Below are 16,465 nucleotides of genomic sequence, written 5' to 3'. Positions count from 1 at the left end.
AACATAAGAATTGTCGCTGCTGGGTCAGACCAGTGGCCCATCGTGCACAGCAGTCCGCTCATGTGGTGGCCCCCAGGTCAAAGACCAGTGCTCTAAAATGAGTCCAGCCTCACCTGTGTACATTCCAATTTAGCAGGAACTTGTCCAGCTTAGTCTTGAAACCCTGGAGGGTTTTTTCCCCTACAACAGACTCCAGAAGAGCGTTCCAGCTCTCCACCACTCTCTGGGTGATTATGTTTGTACGGAATCTATCCCCTTTCAACTTTAGAGAGTGCCCTCTTGTTCTCCCTACCTTGGAGAGTGTGAACAGTCTGTCTTTATCTACTAAGTCTATTCCCTTCAGTATTTTGAATGTTTCAATCATGTCTCCTCTCATTTTTCTCTTTTCAAGGGAGAAGAGGCCCAGTTTCTCTAATCTCTCACTGTACGGCAACTCCTCCAGCCCCTTAACCATTTTAGTCACTCTTCTCTGTACTCTTTCGAATAGTACCATGTTTTTCTCCATGTACGGCGAACAGTGCTGGACAAAGAACTCCAGGTGAGGGTGCACCATGGCCCAGTACAACAGCAGGATAACCTTCTCCGATCTGTTTGTGATCCCCTTCTTAATCATTCTTAGCATTCTGTTCGCCCTTTTTGCCGCCGCAGCGCATTGCGTAGACGGCTTCATTGACTTGTCGATCAGAACTCCCAAGTCTCTTTCCTGGGAGGGAGGTCTCTCTAAGTACCGTCCCGGACATCTTGTATTCGTGCATGAGATTTTTGTTCCCGACATGCATCACTTTACACTTATCCACGTTGAACCTCATTTGCCATGTCGATGCCCATTTCTCGGGCTTGATTATGTCATTTTGTAGATCTTTGCAATCCCCCCAGATTCAGTGCAAGAAGAAAGCAAGTTCATGTATATGATTATATCTGATTTAAAGGGTAGCAAATCAGGATGAGAAGGTGCTGACTAGGGTGCATAGGGAAAAGTATGTCCAGTAGGACATGATGATGAGACCTCGCCTGGAATATTGTATCTCTTAAAAACATAGAAACATGATGGCAGATAAAGGCCAAATGACCCATCCTGTCTGCTCATCCGTAGCATCCACTATCTTCTCTCCTTTAGAGATCCCACCTGCCTGTCCCACACTTTCTTGACACAAGCCCAGATGCACTAAAACCAGTGATCATTGCTAAACCTGCTTTAACAGCTTTAGCGACAATCGCATTTGCTGACCTGATGCAGAAAACGGCTCACTGTGTGGTTTTCTGCATGATCACACAATCCCCGGTCTGACCATGCAAATAAGCTCATTAATATTGAAATGCTATATATAGCGATTGATGCTCTAAGATGGCTTCCCGATGCACAAGAAAGTGATCGCTTTTAGCAATCCAAAAAAAGCGACTGGTCAAGACCAGTCACTTACCTGTCTAACCTTAGTTTAGCCTTTTTTCTTTATGGGCACAGATCCTATGCATGTTACACACATGCACAATATATGCCCCATTAGAAAAAAAAGCACCCTCCTCCCGCGCTGATGATGGCCCTCCCCAATGAACCGGCACAGGGAACCAACCCACTCCCTCCTCCTTATATCAGGTGGAATTTCCACTTCTTCCTGCCATGCTAATACCTCCCATGCGAGAAAAAAATGGCAGAAGGGATGCCCACTCCATCCTGCCATGGAGACTCCCCCCTCTAAACTAAACTAAACCTTAAGTTTATATATCGCATCATCTCCACGGAAGTAGAGCTCGGCATGGTTTACAAGAACTTAAAAATGAGAAAGGGTGGGGGGCGCTAGTGAGCAGCAATGGTGGAGGACGCATGAGACAAGAGCTCCAGCAACATTCTGACTTAAATCGATAAGAACTCCCGATTAAAGCTTGATACAGAAGTTCTTATTTGAAATCTAGAACACGACTAACAATGGCCACTGTTAAATCAAATAAACGCAAGAGTGCAGAACCTGCTTCACCGCAGAAATCGTCTGATGGTAAGCTCGATGATTCATCTCAGGCCTCGATTATGAAGGAACTGAGGTCTATACGTAACCTCATATTGGACACTAAGCAGGATATCTCAGACATGAGAGATGATTTATCTACGCTGAGAGAAGATTTCAGTAGCGTTAAGATCCGCACTGATACACTAGAGCTCAAAATGCAAGCCTCAGAAGACTCCATAAAAGTATTGCAAAAACAAACCGCCCGAATTTCACAATTAGAACTGGCGCTGGAGCACGCTAACAACAGAGCTAAGCGTACCAGCTTTAGACTTCTCAGCTTACCTGAAGGGAGGGAAGCATGCGAGTTAACTGAATTCCTTGCGGCACTTCTGCCTGAACTATTGAAGATCCCTGCTGAAAAGAAGATGGAATTTGATACTGCATTTCGAGTCCCGCAGCACGTGGCGCGCCACAGCCGCTATCCCAGGCCCATAGTGATTACTATGCTACGCCAAACGCAAGTACATACCATCTTACAAAAGGCGAAAATTCACTCACCAATAACCTTTGAAGGAAGCAAATTGCTATTTGTGCCAGATCTATCAAAAGAATCGGCAAAGAAGAGGAAACAGCTTCTCGCCTTTCGGCCTAAGTTGACCGCGATTGGCGCCAAGCACGGCATGATGTATCCGGCCCGTATGCGCATCACTTATAATAATGCCACCAAAGACTACACAAATCCGGCCGAATTGGCCGATTTCATCGAATCAATTCAGCCGACTGCCATCGATAAAACCTAATTGGATTTATATTCATCAGCGTTCCTGATAGTTTGGACATCTGTTTACTCGTACCTCCGGTTTTAGATCTGCCAGATCTTACAGTCATGTTTAATCACCTCTGTAGATCCAGATCTATGCTATAAATGGGAGTTTATTATTATGTCTCTCTAATATTACTATTGTTGCTGGTTATGCTCTGTTTTGTGATGAGCCTCTTCTACCTGTTTACTGACCCGTGGGTTGTTTGTATTTTTTTAATACATGTTTTCTTTCTTGCAGGCTCTTTTAAAATTACTGGGATTTCTGTCTTTCCTTTATATGATTCTTGTACACTAACTGTAACTCATTGTGCACTGTCTCATCTAACCTTTCTACTTTTTTCCTTAATGCTCTTTATAACTGATGTTCTTACTTTTCCTGACCTCCTTCTTGACTCATTTCTCAGATTTTTTCATTTTCTTTTTAGGTCAGCCGAAGAAGTCCATCATAACTTTTGTCATAGATTTCTTACTTACTTTTCTTTTTGTAAATCTTTTTATCCTTTTATATATACCCGGACTTCTTCTCTAATAAGACTAATACTAAGCACTGTCTTCTACCCCTGATAGCATACTTTTCGCTACTTAACTGGTCAATTATAATTTTCGCCCTTTTGCAATATTCACTGATTGCTAAGGTTGCTGCCTCTTCCGGGCAAACACTTTTGGCTGTCATGATTGCTTTTAGAGATATATCCTCTCCTTATTACACTTCTTTGCATTGTGATATACTGACTAATATTGTTAAAACTGCAATATCAAGATACATAGGGGTCCAATATTTCATCAATGTTTATCTAGTATTGAATATTGTTATTGGATTTCTATATTCCACTATATGTCCAAATGATATCTGGAATTTTCTTGAATGTCACAGAAAATATAAGCAACTGTTGATTCATTTTTGGATATGTGTTACAGCTACTACCACCATTGCTAACATGTATGTTTTGATATACGCAGATTTAACTCAGAGCTTCTCTATTAATCTGCATTTATGTTTGCAATTCTTATTAATTTCTCCTACGATTTGGATTGACAAATTATTTTCACTTTTATCATTATGATTACTAATATGAAATGTAGCTGGCATTGTCTTCAATGTATTGCCCTTTCATATGAGCCAAAGAACTTATACAATGCTATTCTTTCCTTGATATTACCTCATAGAATGTCCTTCATAGATAATGACTATTGTCGCATAATGCTGTCCACTATAATAGATATGTGGTATCTTTTCATTGAGATATATAAGTGTCTAATGCTGCTCTCAAAGAACAACTTTCTATATACCTTATCATTTACTGGAGATGCTTTTATGGTAGAATGCATGCTTTTTGCTGAATACTTGATGTTTATCTACGCTTTTGAATTTCTAATTCAGAAACTCTCCTCAGTTTACCAATATGTTAGATTGAATCAGCTTCAATTGATACCATGATTTTTTCCTGTTTATCATTAAACGTTAAAGGTTTTAATAATCCTATTAAACGTACTAAAATTCTGAAATACATAGACCAATACCATCCTGATATAGTTCTCTTTCAGGAAACCCACCTATCCGCAACCGAATCATCTAAGATCCATCCGAAATGGGCCTTTCCCCCTATTTTCTCTCCGGCTGCTGGAGAAAGAAATGGAGTCCTCACTCTGATACGTACTAGACAAGACATCACCATACTAACTCATACTACTGATACAAATGGAAGATGGATTAGAACTGATATGACCATTGGATCCACTTCAATAACAGTGCTCAATATATATATGCTCCTAATATCGATGATCCGGCCCTCTTCCAATCTTTAATCGACCTTATTTCCTCAACTGGAACTATGACATGTATACTTGGAGGCGATTTCAATCAAATCTTAAATCCTATCCTGGATAGAAAATCATCCACAGCATATAGACCATCTAAATCTTGGGATAGCTTACAAGACCTTATGTCACAATTGAAACTAATAGATATTTGGAGATTACTCAATCCAACAGAGTTGAAGTATACTTTTTACTCTCCACCACATTCCTCATATTCAAGAATAGACTATTTTTTAACTAGCTATTCGTTGACTAGATATGTGGAATTAGCGGATATTCATCCTATCTCAATATCGGATCATGCATCCATTATTCTCACCTTTCAAGGTCTTACCAATCCTTCAATAAGAGGTTTGTGGAGATTTAACCAGACCTTACTTTCTGATCCATTGTTTATCCAAAGCACTAAAGCCCATATCAAGGAATTCTTCGAGTGTAATAAAATATCTGATACCTCATGGCACGTTACTTGGGATGCCTTTAAAGCATATATTAGAGGAACTATTATAGCCTACACCTCAAAGTCGAATAAAAATAATAAGGCTTCTCTTCAACAAATGGAATTGAAACTTATAGAGCTGGAAAAATTACATTCAACAGATATATCCAATCAAGATACTCTTACAGCACTTCATAAATTGAAATATGAATATAATCTAACACTTGCCACGTCCGCAGCTAAAGATTTATTTGTAAAATCTGCAAATTATTACTCTACCATGAACAAATCGGGACACCTTCTTGCCAACTACTTAAAACTCCAATCAGAAAAGACAAAGATTCCTGCCATTATGGATACAGTGTGTACTCTTGTAACATCTCCTTCTGAAATTTGTGCCCAGTTTCACATGTTTTATGGAAAACTTTATTCATCTGAAAAACCAAACCAGGAGCTCTTTGATCAATTCCTTGAACATCTGCCACACCCTACTCTGTCAAAGGATGATTCTGCCTCCTTATTAGGACAGATTCTCACTTCTCAAATTGAACTAGCTTTACACTCCATGGCAAAACGTAAATCACCGGGCCCTGATGGGTTGACTGTTGAATTCTACGTCGCTTTTGCAGAAGATCTTCTTCCCTTTCTGACTGATTACTTCTCACATCTAGCCCAGCTGGGATCAGCAGAGGGAACATTCACTGAAGCGCTGACTATAGTCCTGCCAAAACCAGGAAAAGACCCGTTATTGGTTCACAATTACAGACCTCTCTTCCTCATTAATGTGGATGCCAAATTGTATGCCAAAGTATTAGCCAACCGTCTGAATAATGTCTTGCCTCTTTTAATCCACAATGACCAAACAGGCTTCATGAAAGGAAGAATCTCCAGTGATAATACGGGACTTTTCTCTCAGATACTTGAATTTACTTCAAAACTCAAGACTCCCTTTGTAGCTATGGCCTTGGATGCAGAAAAGGCTTTTGACAGGATCGAGTGGTCCTTTCTCTTCAAGGTGATGGAATGGTTTGGTTTCCCAGCAGATTTCCTTAAAATGGTTCAAGTATTATACTCACATCCCTCTACTAAGCTTCGAGTCAATGAGATATTTTCAGCCCCCTTTTACCCTTCTAGAGGGACAAGACAGGAGTGCCCGTTGTCGCCATTACTATTCAATTTAGCTTTGGAACCTTTACTTATAGCGATATGATCTAATGACAATATCATTGGCTTTCAAGTAGAAGACTTGCAGATTAAACTTTCAGCATATGCTGACGATGTGCTAATATATACAACTTTAGACTCTATATCTTCTGTACTCAATACTATCAACTCATATGCAAATCTATCTGGATACAAATTAAACATCACTAAGACAGAAGTTATGCCATTGACTGATCACCCATGCAGTGACGTTATTGCTCATCACGGTCTTAAATACATATCGAGTAAGATGAAATATTTGGGTGTTTATTTTGGTACCACTATAGAAGAATCCAGATCGTTCATGGTAGAACATATTTATCGTTTAATCAAATCCACAGCACTAAAATGGTTGCCACTGAAACTCTCTTGGTGGGGTCGCCTCGATTCGATCAAAATGGTATTATCTCCAAAAATAACTTACATTCTTTCCATGATACCTTTCTTATTACCGAAGAAAACATACTCTAAAATGGAATCTCTAATGTCAAAATTTTTATGGAATAATTCAGTTCATCGAATAGCTCTCAAAAAATTAAAGTGTACAAAAAATAATGGGGGCGTAAACTTCCCAAGCCTCTATGATTATCATTTAGCGTTTTTGAATAGACAAGGATCACAATGGATATTACCACCGGATGAACACAGATATCCTACTTGGTTACAATTGGAACACAAGTTATACTCTAAAGAATTATTGCATCAGCTTCCTTTTATCTCACCTGATGCCTGTAGAGATCAGCCTATACTATTATCTACATCTAGTTGCTGTTAAGGAGATTGATGCGTTTGCTGAACACCAATGGAATTCTACCAAATCTTCATCTATATGGATTAATCCGCAAATACAAATCCAAGACAAATATATAGAATGGAAATCTTGGATTAAACAGGATCTTTGGACTATAGCCCAGCTATTCCACCGTGGTCAGATGCTGAGTTTTGCAGAGTTGATGGAGTCTTATAACATAACGTCAACCCAATTTTACCGATGGCTTCAACTACAACAGGCTGTTAAATACTCTATAAAACAGTACAATATCTTAGATGAAGTACCATCCATTTTACTATGGAGTGCTCTCTTTAGATTCAAAAAAGGGGAAGCATCTGCTTGGTACAAACTTTTAAAAAAATATAAATATCCTTCGCCATCGGCTCTGTATGCCATCTGGGAGAAAGACTTGTCATGCTCAGTGCCTGTTCCTCAGTGGGAATCTATATGGCTTACATCATTTGCCTCCTCACGAGCAGCAGCTTACAAGCAAATGGTGCTGTTTCTTTTACATAGAGCTTACTGGACTCCATACAAACTTTCCAAACTCCCAAATCACAAATCCGACTTATGTTGGTCTTGTTCCACCCAGAAAGGTACTTTAGATCATATGCTGTTCAATTGTACTCTACTACATCCTTTCTGGGTCAAAATTTGGTCTACTATGTCTCAGATATTACCCCTTCCAGCACAACCATCTCTTATTTTAATAATTTGGGGTAATACTGTATTATCCCCTAAGTTGGATAAATATGATAATAAATTATTCAGATTTCTGGTATTGATTGCGTTAAAAATGATACTTTCTCATTGGAAAAACTTCACTGCACTGAATTATAACGAATGGTGGAATACTGTTTCATTATATGCTAAATATGAAAAAGTAATAGCACTCTCAATGCACAATGTTCCTGCCTTTGACAGGACGTGGGGTAAAATTATTGATATATGTATTAATTGACATTTCTTCTACCAACTCATGCTATCATTTGACTCTCTTATTACTGTATTGTGAGATTGTGCCTAATTTCCTGCCTTCTTTAGTGTATATATTCTTATCACGCTTCAATGTATACGATTTAGCCTGCAAGACTGAATGTACCTGTTGGTACATGTTTTCTTATTCTTTCTATGTTATGTTATGTTTACCTTATCTTGAAATACTAATAAAACGTTTTGAACTTAAAAAAAAAAATGAGAAAGGGTAGGAAAAGGTTTACATAAATTTATAAATTGAGTGGAAAAGTAAGGGAAAAGAAATTACATGTTAGAGAAGAGCCAGGTTTTTAGTTGCTTGCGGAATAAATGGAGGGAGCTCAGGTTCCGCAGCGGGATAGTAAGGTCATTCCAGAGACCTGTGATTTTGAATAGAAGTGATTTTCCCAGTTTACCTGCGTGGAGAATACCATGTAGGGAGGGGAAGGATAGTTTTAATTTATGGGCGGTCCTGGTGGAGTCAGGGCACGAGGAGTTGAAAGAAAGTGGGATTAGGGAAGGAAGGATGCCGTGAATAATCTTAGTTTTAAATTTTTTATTGATTTTTCTTCAAATATAACAACAAGTGTGTCATAAAGATTCATACAATTATCTTAACTATACACTTGATATATCTATAACATATTGTTCATAGAATATATCTTATATTATCCTTACTATATTTAGACATCATATCAAATTTTTATAATCATGTTATCAACTATTATTCAATTATGAATCCCTTTCCCTCCCCTTATTTTGTTAATTGTACACAATATAACAATTATTATAATAATCTTAAAAGCCAGGCAAGAGCATTTGAATTGGACTCTGGAAATCACTGGGAGCCAATGAAGATTGGCCAGGAGTGGGGAGACGTGGTCAGATTTACGTTTTGCAACGTGTACCCCCCTGGTACACACATGAGGGAAGCTCACTCCCTCCTGCCAATGGAGGCCCCCCCAACTATCCCCTACTCTCCTCCCGCCCCCCCCCCCCAAAAAGGCAGGAGGGATGCCCACTCCCTCCTGCCATGGAGGCTCCCCCCCAGGACGAATGAAAATTTTGGTCCAGTTTTTGTTATCAGGATATTTTGTGATTGCCTTTTGCCTAATATAATATAAAATCTCCCCAAAGGACAACAATAAAGTAAAGCCAAAAAATGGAGGATGGGGACCACTCTGATTCCAACACAAGGATAATGTTTATGTATCGGCAAAAAGTGACTACTTCAGCAGTCGGTCAGTTTCGATGGAACTGTTTATAAACGTATACAAGAAAGCATAACAAGCACCGCCCACAATATCTTGAATAAGCAGTAGCAGAGATTGCAGAAACACCAGGAAAACACCTGTCACAAAAAGCTATCGGTGATGGTTGTTTTATTGTGGACGATGCTTATGAGTTTATTATGCATCCATTAAATCAGACTTGAAGCACAACTGCATGTCGGTGCAAAGCGCCCATCTCAGGAGCCAGAATCAGTCATAAAAGTATACAACAAAATATATTCTGTTACCCTATGGTCCCCTCATTTTTGGGGTTTTAACATAGATACAGTGGTACCTCGGTTTACGAGTGCACCGGTTTGCGAGTGTTTTGCAAGACGAGCAAAAAACATTTGCAAAATCGGTGCCTCGGAAACTGAGCATGGCTCGATTTACGAGTGCCCCCCCCCCCCCCCCGCGATCCGGCACCCTTCCCCTGCGATCCGGCACACCCCTGACGCGATTGGGCAACCCCCCCGCCATGATCCGGCGCCTCCCCCGACACGATTGGGCACCCCGAAGATCGGCCTCCTCGTCTGCTGGGCCTTGAGCAACTGCACATGCTCAAGGCCCAGCAGACGAGGAGGCCGATGTTCGGTGTGCCCAGATGAGAATAAGAAGCGCATGGGGGTGCTCAATCGTGTTGGGGAGGGGGTGCCGGATCGCGTCGGAGGGTGCTGGATTGTGGCGGGGGTGCCCTATCGCATCGGGTGTGTGTGTCTGTGTGGGGGTGCCGGATCGCATCGGGGGGATGCCCAATCGCGTCGAGGGGGGGTGCCGGATCGCAGGGGGGGGGCCTTCGAGGGGAGCAATGCCGGTTCTCGGGGGGGGGGGGTGGAAACCCATCAAAGCGAGCTTCCATTATTTCCTATGGGGAAACTCGCTTTGATAAACGAGCATTTTGGATTACGAGCATGCTCCTACAATGAATTATGCTCGTAATCCAAGGTACCACTGTATTTAAATAAACATAAGTGCAAAAAAATTAAGCAGACAAGGTGGGTCTTACAGGTCTCTGGCTACTGCTGTTTTCTCTGCTTTATAAGTGATTGGCTATTGAAATACTCATCAGGTGCATAGTGCTATTTATAGTGCCCTACAATCTTAAGAAGAAAAACAATCTTTTTTTTTTTTTTTTTTTATCAGTGCATTTATAGATGTGTTAGCACTTGTTTTGTTGAAACAATTTCCATTCATAATGGGACATTTCAACAGAATTGACTGGAGTTGGTTATATTGAAGTTCTGAAGTAAAAAAAAAAATTTCTCACTGTCGGATTAACATTTGTTAGCTACAATAATGTAAAATATTTTTTTTGTGGTAAATATTTAGAACTAATGCTTCAAAACATTCCCCATATTATGTTTAGACATTTATCCCGTTGATCCATGCCTCTTGCTTTCTGGATGAACAAAGAATTTGAATATAAAGACACTTTTTTTTTTTTTTCTTTAACAGACCAGTTCCTGAGACAAACAGGACACTGTCAGTAAATGAGATCTTCCTTCTAGATTCGGGTGCCCAGTATAAGTAAGTGGATGGGCAAAATCATTTTTGGCTTTTGCATTGCTTGGAAAAAAATGAATGCTTATAAATGGGCCTGGGATCTGGTGCGATGAAGTTCTTCTTGTAATCAAATGGTAGAAAGTGTCTTGTTCTGTGCAGGCCTTGAACACAGACTTCACAAGGCCGATTCACAAGCATTGCACAGCACTGACCCTGGGGCTTATTGCAAGATGTTCTGTGATCACATGTCCTTGAAAAGTATCCGTACTCTTGTTGTTTTTTCTAATTTTACTTATTTATAAAAAGCAATGTTTATTCATCAAAGCAACATAGCAAAGCAAATATTTCTAGGACAGTTTAAGAACCCTAACCCTATTTCCTAAGACAGATTCCTAAAATAATAAAAAATAGGAATGAGGCGCTTATAATACACAGAATTCCAGAATATTGATCACAGAATTTAAAACATACAACCTTTATATGGTCTTAAGAGGTTTTGGGGTTTTTTTTTTTCCATGAAAGCAGCTGGAATAACAGGATATTGCAATGCAAGGGGTGGTTCTTTCCTAATTGATCTCCTGCTGTTAATTTTATTTACTGATTTTGAAAAACATTTTAGCCCTGCTTCTATGTGGGAATTTTTAAATTATAAATTGCCCTGCTGTGTTAGATGGTTGTATGCTTTCATTCTTTTTTTTGTTTTGTTTTCATTCGGTAAGTGTTTAATTGAATTTAAACCAATGAAGTCAGACATCTTGGCCTATATACCACATTGCTTTGGGGAAGGCGATGGCTTCCGCAACTGAGGGCGTTATTTGGATTTTATAATATAGCCTCGCCCAAACCCAGGGGAATGTCAGCATTTATCTCCAGAGCCCTTTCGATGGGAAAAAAAGCCATCCTCACCAACTGGCTCTCCCGTGATCCCCCGTCATATGCACAATGGAGATCCCTAATGATAGTGCACGCAACACTGGAGAGACGCATGGTGGGAGACTTGACTCTTGGCCCGGGTCGCAAATTTTGTCAGGTGTGGGAGCACTTTTGGCAGGACCTCACACCGCGTGCTCGCAGTAGACTTTTGAATCTTTAAGATTTTATTCCCACTCTCAGCTGTTGGACTGGCCATGGATTCTTGGGGAGGGGAGGGGAACTGATTATATTGTTGAAAATGTTATTTCCTGAATGGTACTACTGTTTGTATTGGCTTCTTACTGCTGGAATAATAAAAATCATTTAAACATAAACCAATGAAGTCAAACTTCGTGAATCCTTTACTGAGTAATTATCACCAGTATGGGTAAAAAGCAGGGCTAGTCATGTTTTCAGGATATCCACAGTGAGTATCTACAGGATAAGGGTATATATCGAGACTTAATATATGCAGCTTTATCTTATGCATGTTTATGGTGGATATCCTAAAAACCCAACTGGCTATGGAATTTCAGTCGGGGGGGGGGGGGGACGGGACTCGAGTAGGGGGGCCGACTTAGTGAGAGCGGAATCGGGAGTATCTCGCTGCAGTTTATACAGGGGTTGCCGAAAGTCAATAATTATCAATAGACTGCCATGGATAGACAAGTTAAACATTTTTCTTATCATTAATGATCTATAAAGTAGTGATGGCGGTTGGGACAGTGAATGCGATGATGGTCCCGTCGGCAACCTTTGTTTAGTTTATTCAACACTGAACACTTTTGGTTGTGGGTCTGAGCGCTTCTTTTTTTATTTTTTTTTTTTTGTATTTATAGATTTTTTCATTCTTACAAAAGTTGAAATGTACATATTCTATTCAATTAATACATGAAAATTGTGTTTACAAATAATTCATTTTGTCATATAAAATATAACCCTCCCCTTTTTTTCATTTCTTATTTCCATATGCGCTTCACATTTTAAATATAATATTTATTTGATAAAATCTGTGATTTTTGTGTTGAGTTGTTATAAGCATCACAGGGATATATACAGTGTGAATCCCAGTTTAGTTTGGTGTATGGAATTTTCAGGACAGGTTTGGGAAGTGCTGACATAAAGGGAAGGTGTTTATATGAAGGTGTGACGGATCTTGAATTTGTGATGTGGACATTTTCTATAGCTGAAAAATTAACTACCATAGTCCAGTGTTTCCCAAGTCAGTCCTGGAGTAACTCCTTGCCTCTCAGGTTTTTAGGATATCCACAATGAATATGCCTCCATTATATGCAAATCTTTCATGCAATGTATGCAAATCAAGTTCATGCATATTCATTGCAGATATCCTAAAAACCTGATTGGAAAGAAGGTACGCCAGGACTGACTTGGGAAACGCTGTCATAGTCTATGTAATACGTTGGAGAGTCAGAATGAACGTTGAGTAAATTATACCTTTTTGTTTTTCCTTTGGTCTTACAAGGGATGGGACTACTGATGTGACAAGAACCATGCATTTTGGTACACCGTCTGCCTATGAAAAGGTATCTCAAATCTGTCATTGCATGTGCATATACTGCAGACAAACACCAAAAGTAGAGCAGCAAAAAGTCATAATCTTGAATAATCATGTCTTTAGACACTATATACTGACTATAGATTTATATACCAAAAGAGGGAAAAAGACCTCTGATTCCCTTCAAATCATTTCAAGCAACCAAAGCTGGTTAATTGAATGGAACATCTATTTAATGATTGATCTTAAAGAACCCAACAACCCTCTTCATATTATTTAAATACCAAAATTCAATATAAATTCAAGGTAAAAAAAAACTTAGCTTGTTTGGAGGAATCCTAATCCCAACGAGATCCGTTTCACCCTAGGCTTCTTCAGGGGATCAGAAAAAGTGATTAAACATGGGAACCGATACCAAAACCAAGACGGCTGATTCTTCCCCAGCACTGCCTAAAATCTTAACTAGGTGATGGATGAGGTCTGCCACTTTAGAACCTGGGACACAAATCAACAACTGATCCTCATGTACAACCACCCCCTCCTTGTTATCTACATACCTAATAATTGATTCTCTAACTGTAATGAGCATCCTAAGACACATGCCCCTTGAAAACCATCCTTGGTTACCCATCAATGAACATATATTGCTAGTATTTATTAATACACAGGTGGAGAAATTTTAAAATAAGGCTGAAAATATAAAATCAGAATGAAACACATAAAATGCTCAGAAGTTCCAAGAACCACATTGAAAAGTATGAGACTTCTTGTTTCTACGCTGTTCACTCGGAGACCAGTTGATCACTTGCTTTAACCTCTGTTAGCTTTCCCGTGGTGTCCGAGAAAATAGTCTTACTTCTAGGAAGGATGCTAATGGGTTTGTTTTCTTTGTTTAGGAGTGCTACACACATGTCCTGAAGGGTCACATAGCTGTAAGCTCAGCCGTGTTTCCAAATGGAACAAAAGGTTGGTGGTATTGCATTTGTTTGTACAGGAACTAGGCAATTCTTCTACAAACACACCTGTGAGCATGTCTTAATGTCACTGGGAACTTAGACAGTGAGGAATGCTAATAGCCATAGGCTTCTTATTTTAAGTAGAATATTAACAAAATAACACTGCCGATCATGAGTTGGTCTGCTCATCTTCTTTATGAGCGGTTTGTGAATTTGACTATTGGTTTGTATACAGTACTGCCTGGGTGCTTTATATCTCTAGAACTAGCATGCTTTTTGCAAACTTTTAAAATGAACTTCTCTAACTTGGATATGTTGGATTTATTCATTGTAACATGGCTTTGTTTTTTTGATTGCATGCATAGAGGTGTTATGGTTGAGGTATTTGTACAGTTTGTATTCTAACTTTAATAGAAATATAGCTGTCTATTACTTCTTTAATAGGCTGAGTGAGGGATGTGGGTGAAATGGTTGTTGCGTATTAGAATTTGTATGTGCACCTACTCAAATATAACAAATTGCTCTGGGGCAGTTGGGAGGGTCATTCTGGTCTTTATCTGCTGTGTTACTCTTTCAAAACATTAAGTAGAAGGCAGAGAGGCTGGGATATTGAATTGTGGACAATTGCAAAGTCCATTTTATGTGCAAAACAGTAAATTTTAGCATGCAAAGTAGATCAGTGTTCTTCAACCTTTTTACACCCGTGGACCGGCAGAAATAAAAGAATTATTTTGTGGACCGGCAAACTAATAGGACTAAAATTAAAAAACTCCGTTTACGCTCCATTTCTGCGAGCTCGGTCCCCGCAATCCATCTGATCCCATCTGCACAAGCCGCAATTATGATTTTATATTGAATGTATTTTATTAAAGTATAAAAAGAAACAATATTCTGAACAATTGTGATTTTATAAATAAAAATATACAGAACATGGACCAATAAAACCCTGTCTCCCCTCCCCTTCACATATATCCCCTCTACTATCAAGAAAACTGAACAAGCCAAGTTCATAGAAATATCATGCTAACAGAATACTGCAGTCCCCAGTTATGTCTCTAGCAGGATATATATTTCAAATCTGATATATTCTAATCACAAAATAGAAATAAAATTATTTGTTTCTACCTTTTGTTGTCTCTGGTTTCTGCTTTCATCTTCTTTTCACTCTCTTCCTTCCAGCGTCTGCCCTCTCTGTCTCTTCAATCCAGCATCTGCCCCTTCCATCTACTGTCTGACCTCTCAACCCTTCCATATGGTATTTGTCTTCTTTCTATGCCCCTCTCCCCTTTCCATCCAACCTATGCCCCTCTCTCCTTTTTATACGGTTCACTCCAGCTTCACTGCTCTCTTCATTTTTATCTCTCCTACACCAGATCTAGCATCTTTGTCCCTCTCAATTTCTCTGCTGACCCTCCCTTCCCATCTCATTCCTATCTCTCCCCTTCCCCTCCTCTAATCTCCCTGCAAGCTGTTTCATTCCTTTTTTTTTCTCCCTTCCCTTCTCCCCCTGTCCAGCAGCATCTCTCCTTCTCCCTCCCTCCAGGTCCAGTAGCAGCTGTCCCTTTTCCCCCCTTACCCAGCAGCTTCCCAGACTCCTTTCCCTCCTCCCCTCCCAGCAACATCTCTCCTTCTCCCTCTCCAGGTCCAGTAGCAGCTGTCCCTTTTCCCCCCTTACCCAGCAGCTTCCCAGACTCCTTTCCCTCCTCCCCTCCCAGCAACATCTCTCCTTCTCCCTCTCCAGGTCCAGTAGCAGCTGTTCCTTTTCCCCCAGCAGCTTCCCAGACTCCTTTCCCTCCTCCCCTCCCAGCAACATCTCTCCTTCTCCCTCTCCAGGTCCAGTAGCAGCTGTCCCTTTTTCCCCCTTACCCAGCAGCTTCCCAGACTCCTTTCCCTCCTCCCCTCCCAGCAGCATCTCTCCTTCTCCCTCTGCAGGTCCAGTAGCAGCTGTCCCTTTTTCCCCCTTACCCAGCAGCTTCCCAGACTCCTTTCCCTCCTCCCCTCCCAGCAGCATCTATCCTTCTCCCTCTCCAGGTCCAGTAGCAGCTGTCCCTTTTTTTTTTTTTTTTCACCATGCCAGCAGCTTTCTCCCCGTCCAGCAACTCTCCTTACTTACCAGCGCTGCGATTCAGTAAGGCAGCCTCGGGTCCTTTGTTGGGTCGCACCGCCTCTGAGGAAAGTGGAAGTTGCATCATCGGAGGCGGCCCGACTCAGCAAAAGCTCCAAGGCTTCCTTCCTGAATCGCTGCACTTGTAAGGAGAGCCGCTGGGAGGGAAGAAAACACAGTCGGAGGCTCCCCATTATATCTCCGGCCCTGCGCTCCTCGATCTTGCCGGA

The 16,465-nt window shown here is 40.4% G+C and overlaps 1 protein-coding gene across 11 annotated transcripts in view; it reads left to right on the top strand.

Annotated features, from left to right (window-relative positions):
- The window catches only part of XPNPEP1 (X-prolyl aminopeptidase 1), a 140,299-nt gene that overhangs the window by 92,639 nt on the left and 31,195 nt on the right, over positions 1-16,465 (top strand). For all 11 annotated transcript variants that reach the window (XM_033942158.1, XM_033942159.1, XM_033942152.1 and 8 more), the window contains 3 exons: positions 10,700-10,771; positions 13,143-13,203; positions 14,072-14,141. In XM_033942158.1, the coding sequence (XP_033798049.1) occupies positions 10,700-10,771; positions 13,143-13,203; positions 14,072-14,141 (203 nt within the window). The remainder of the gene's footprint in view (positions 1-10,699; positions 10,772-13,142; positions 13,204-14,071; positions 14,142-16,465) is intronic.

Source organism: Geotrypetes seraphini, chromosome 4 (assembly GCF_902459505.1).
Source record: "Geotrypetes seraphini chromosome 4, aGeoSer1.1, whole genome shotgun sequence".
NCBI lineage: Eukaryota > Metazoa > Chordata > Amphibia > Gymnophiona > Dermophiidae > Geotrypetes > Geotrypetes seraphini.
This window is presented reverse-complemented; position numbering and strand designations above follow the sequence as displayed.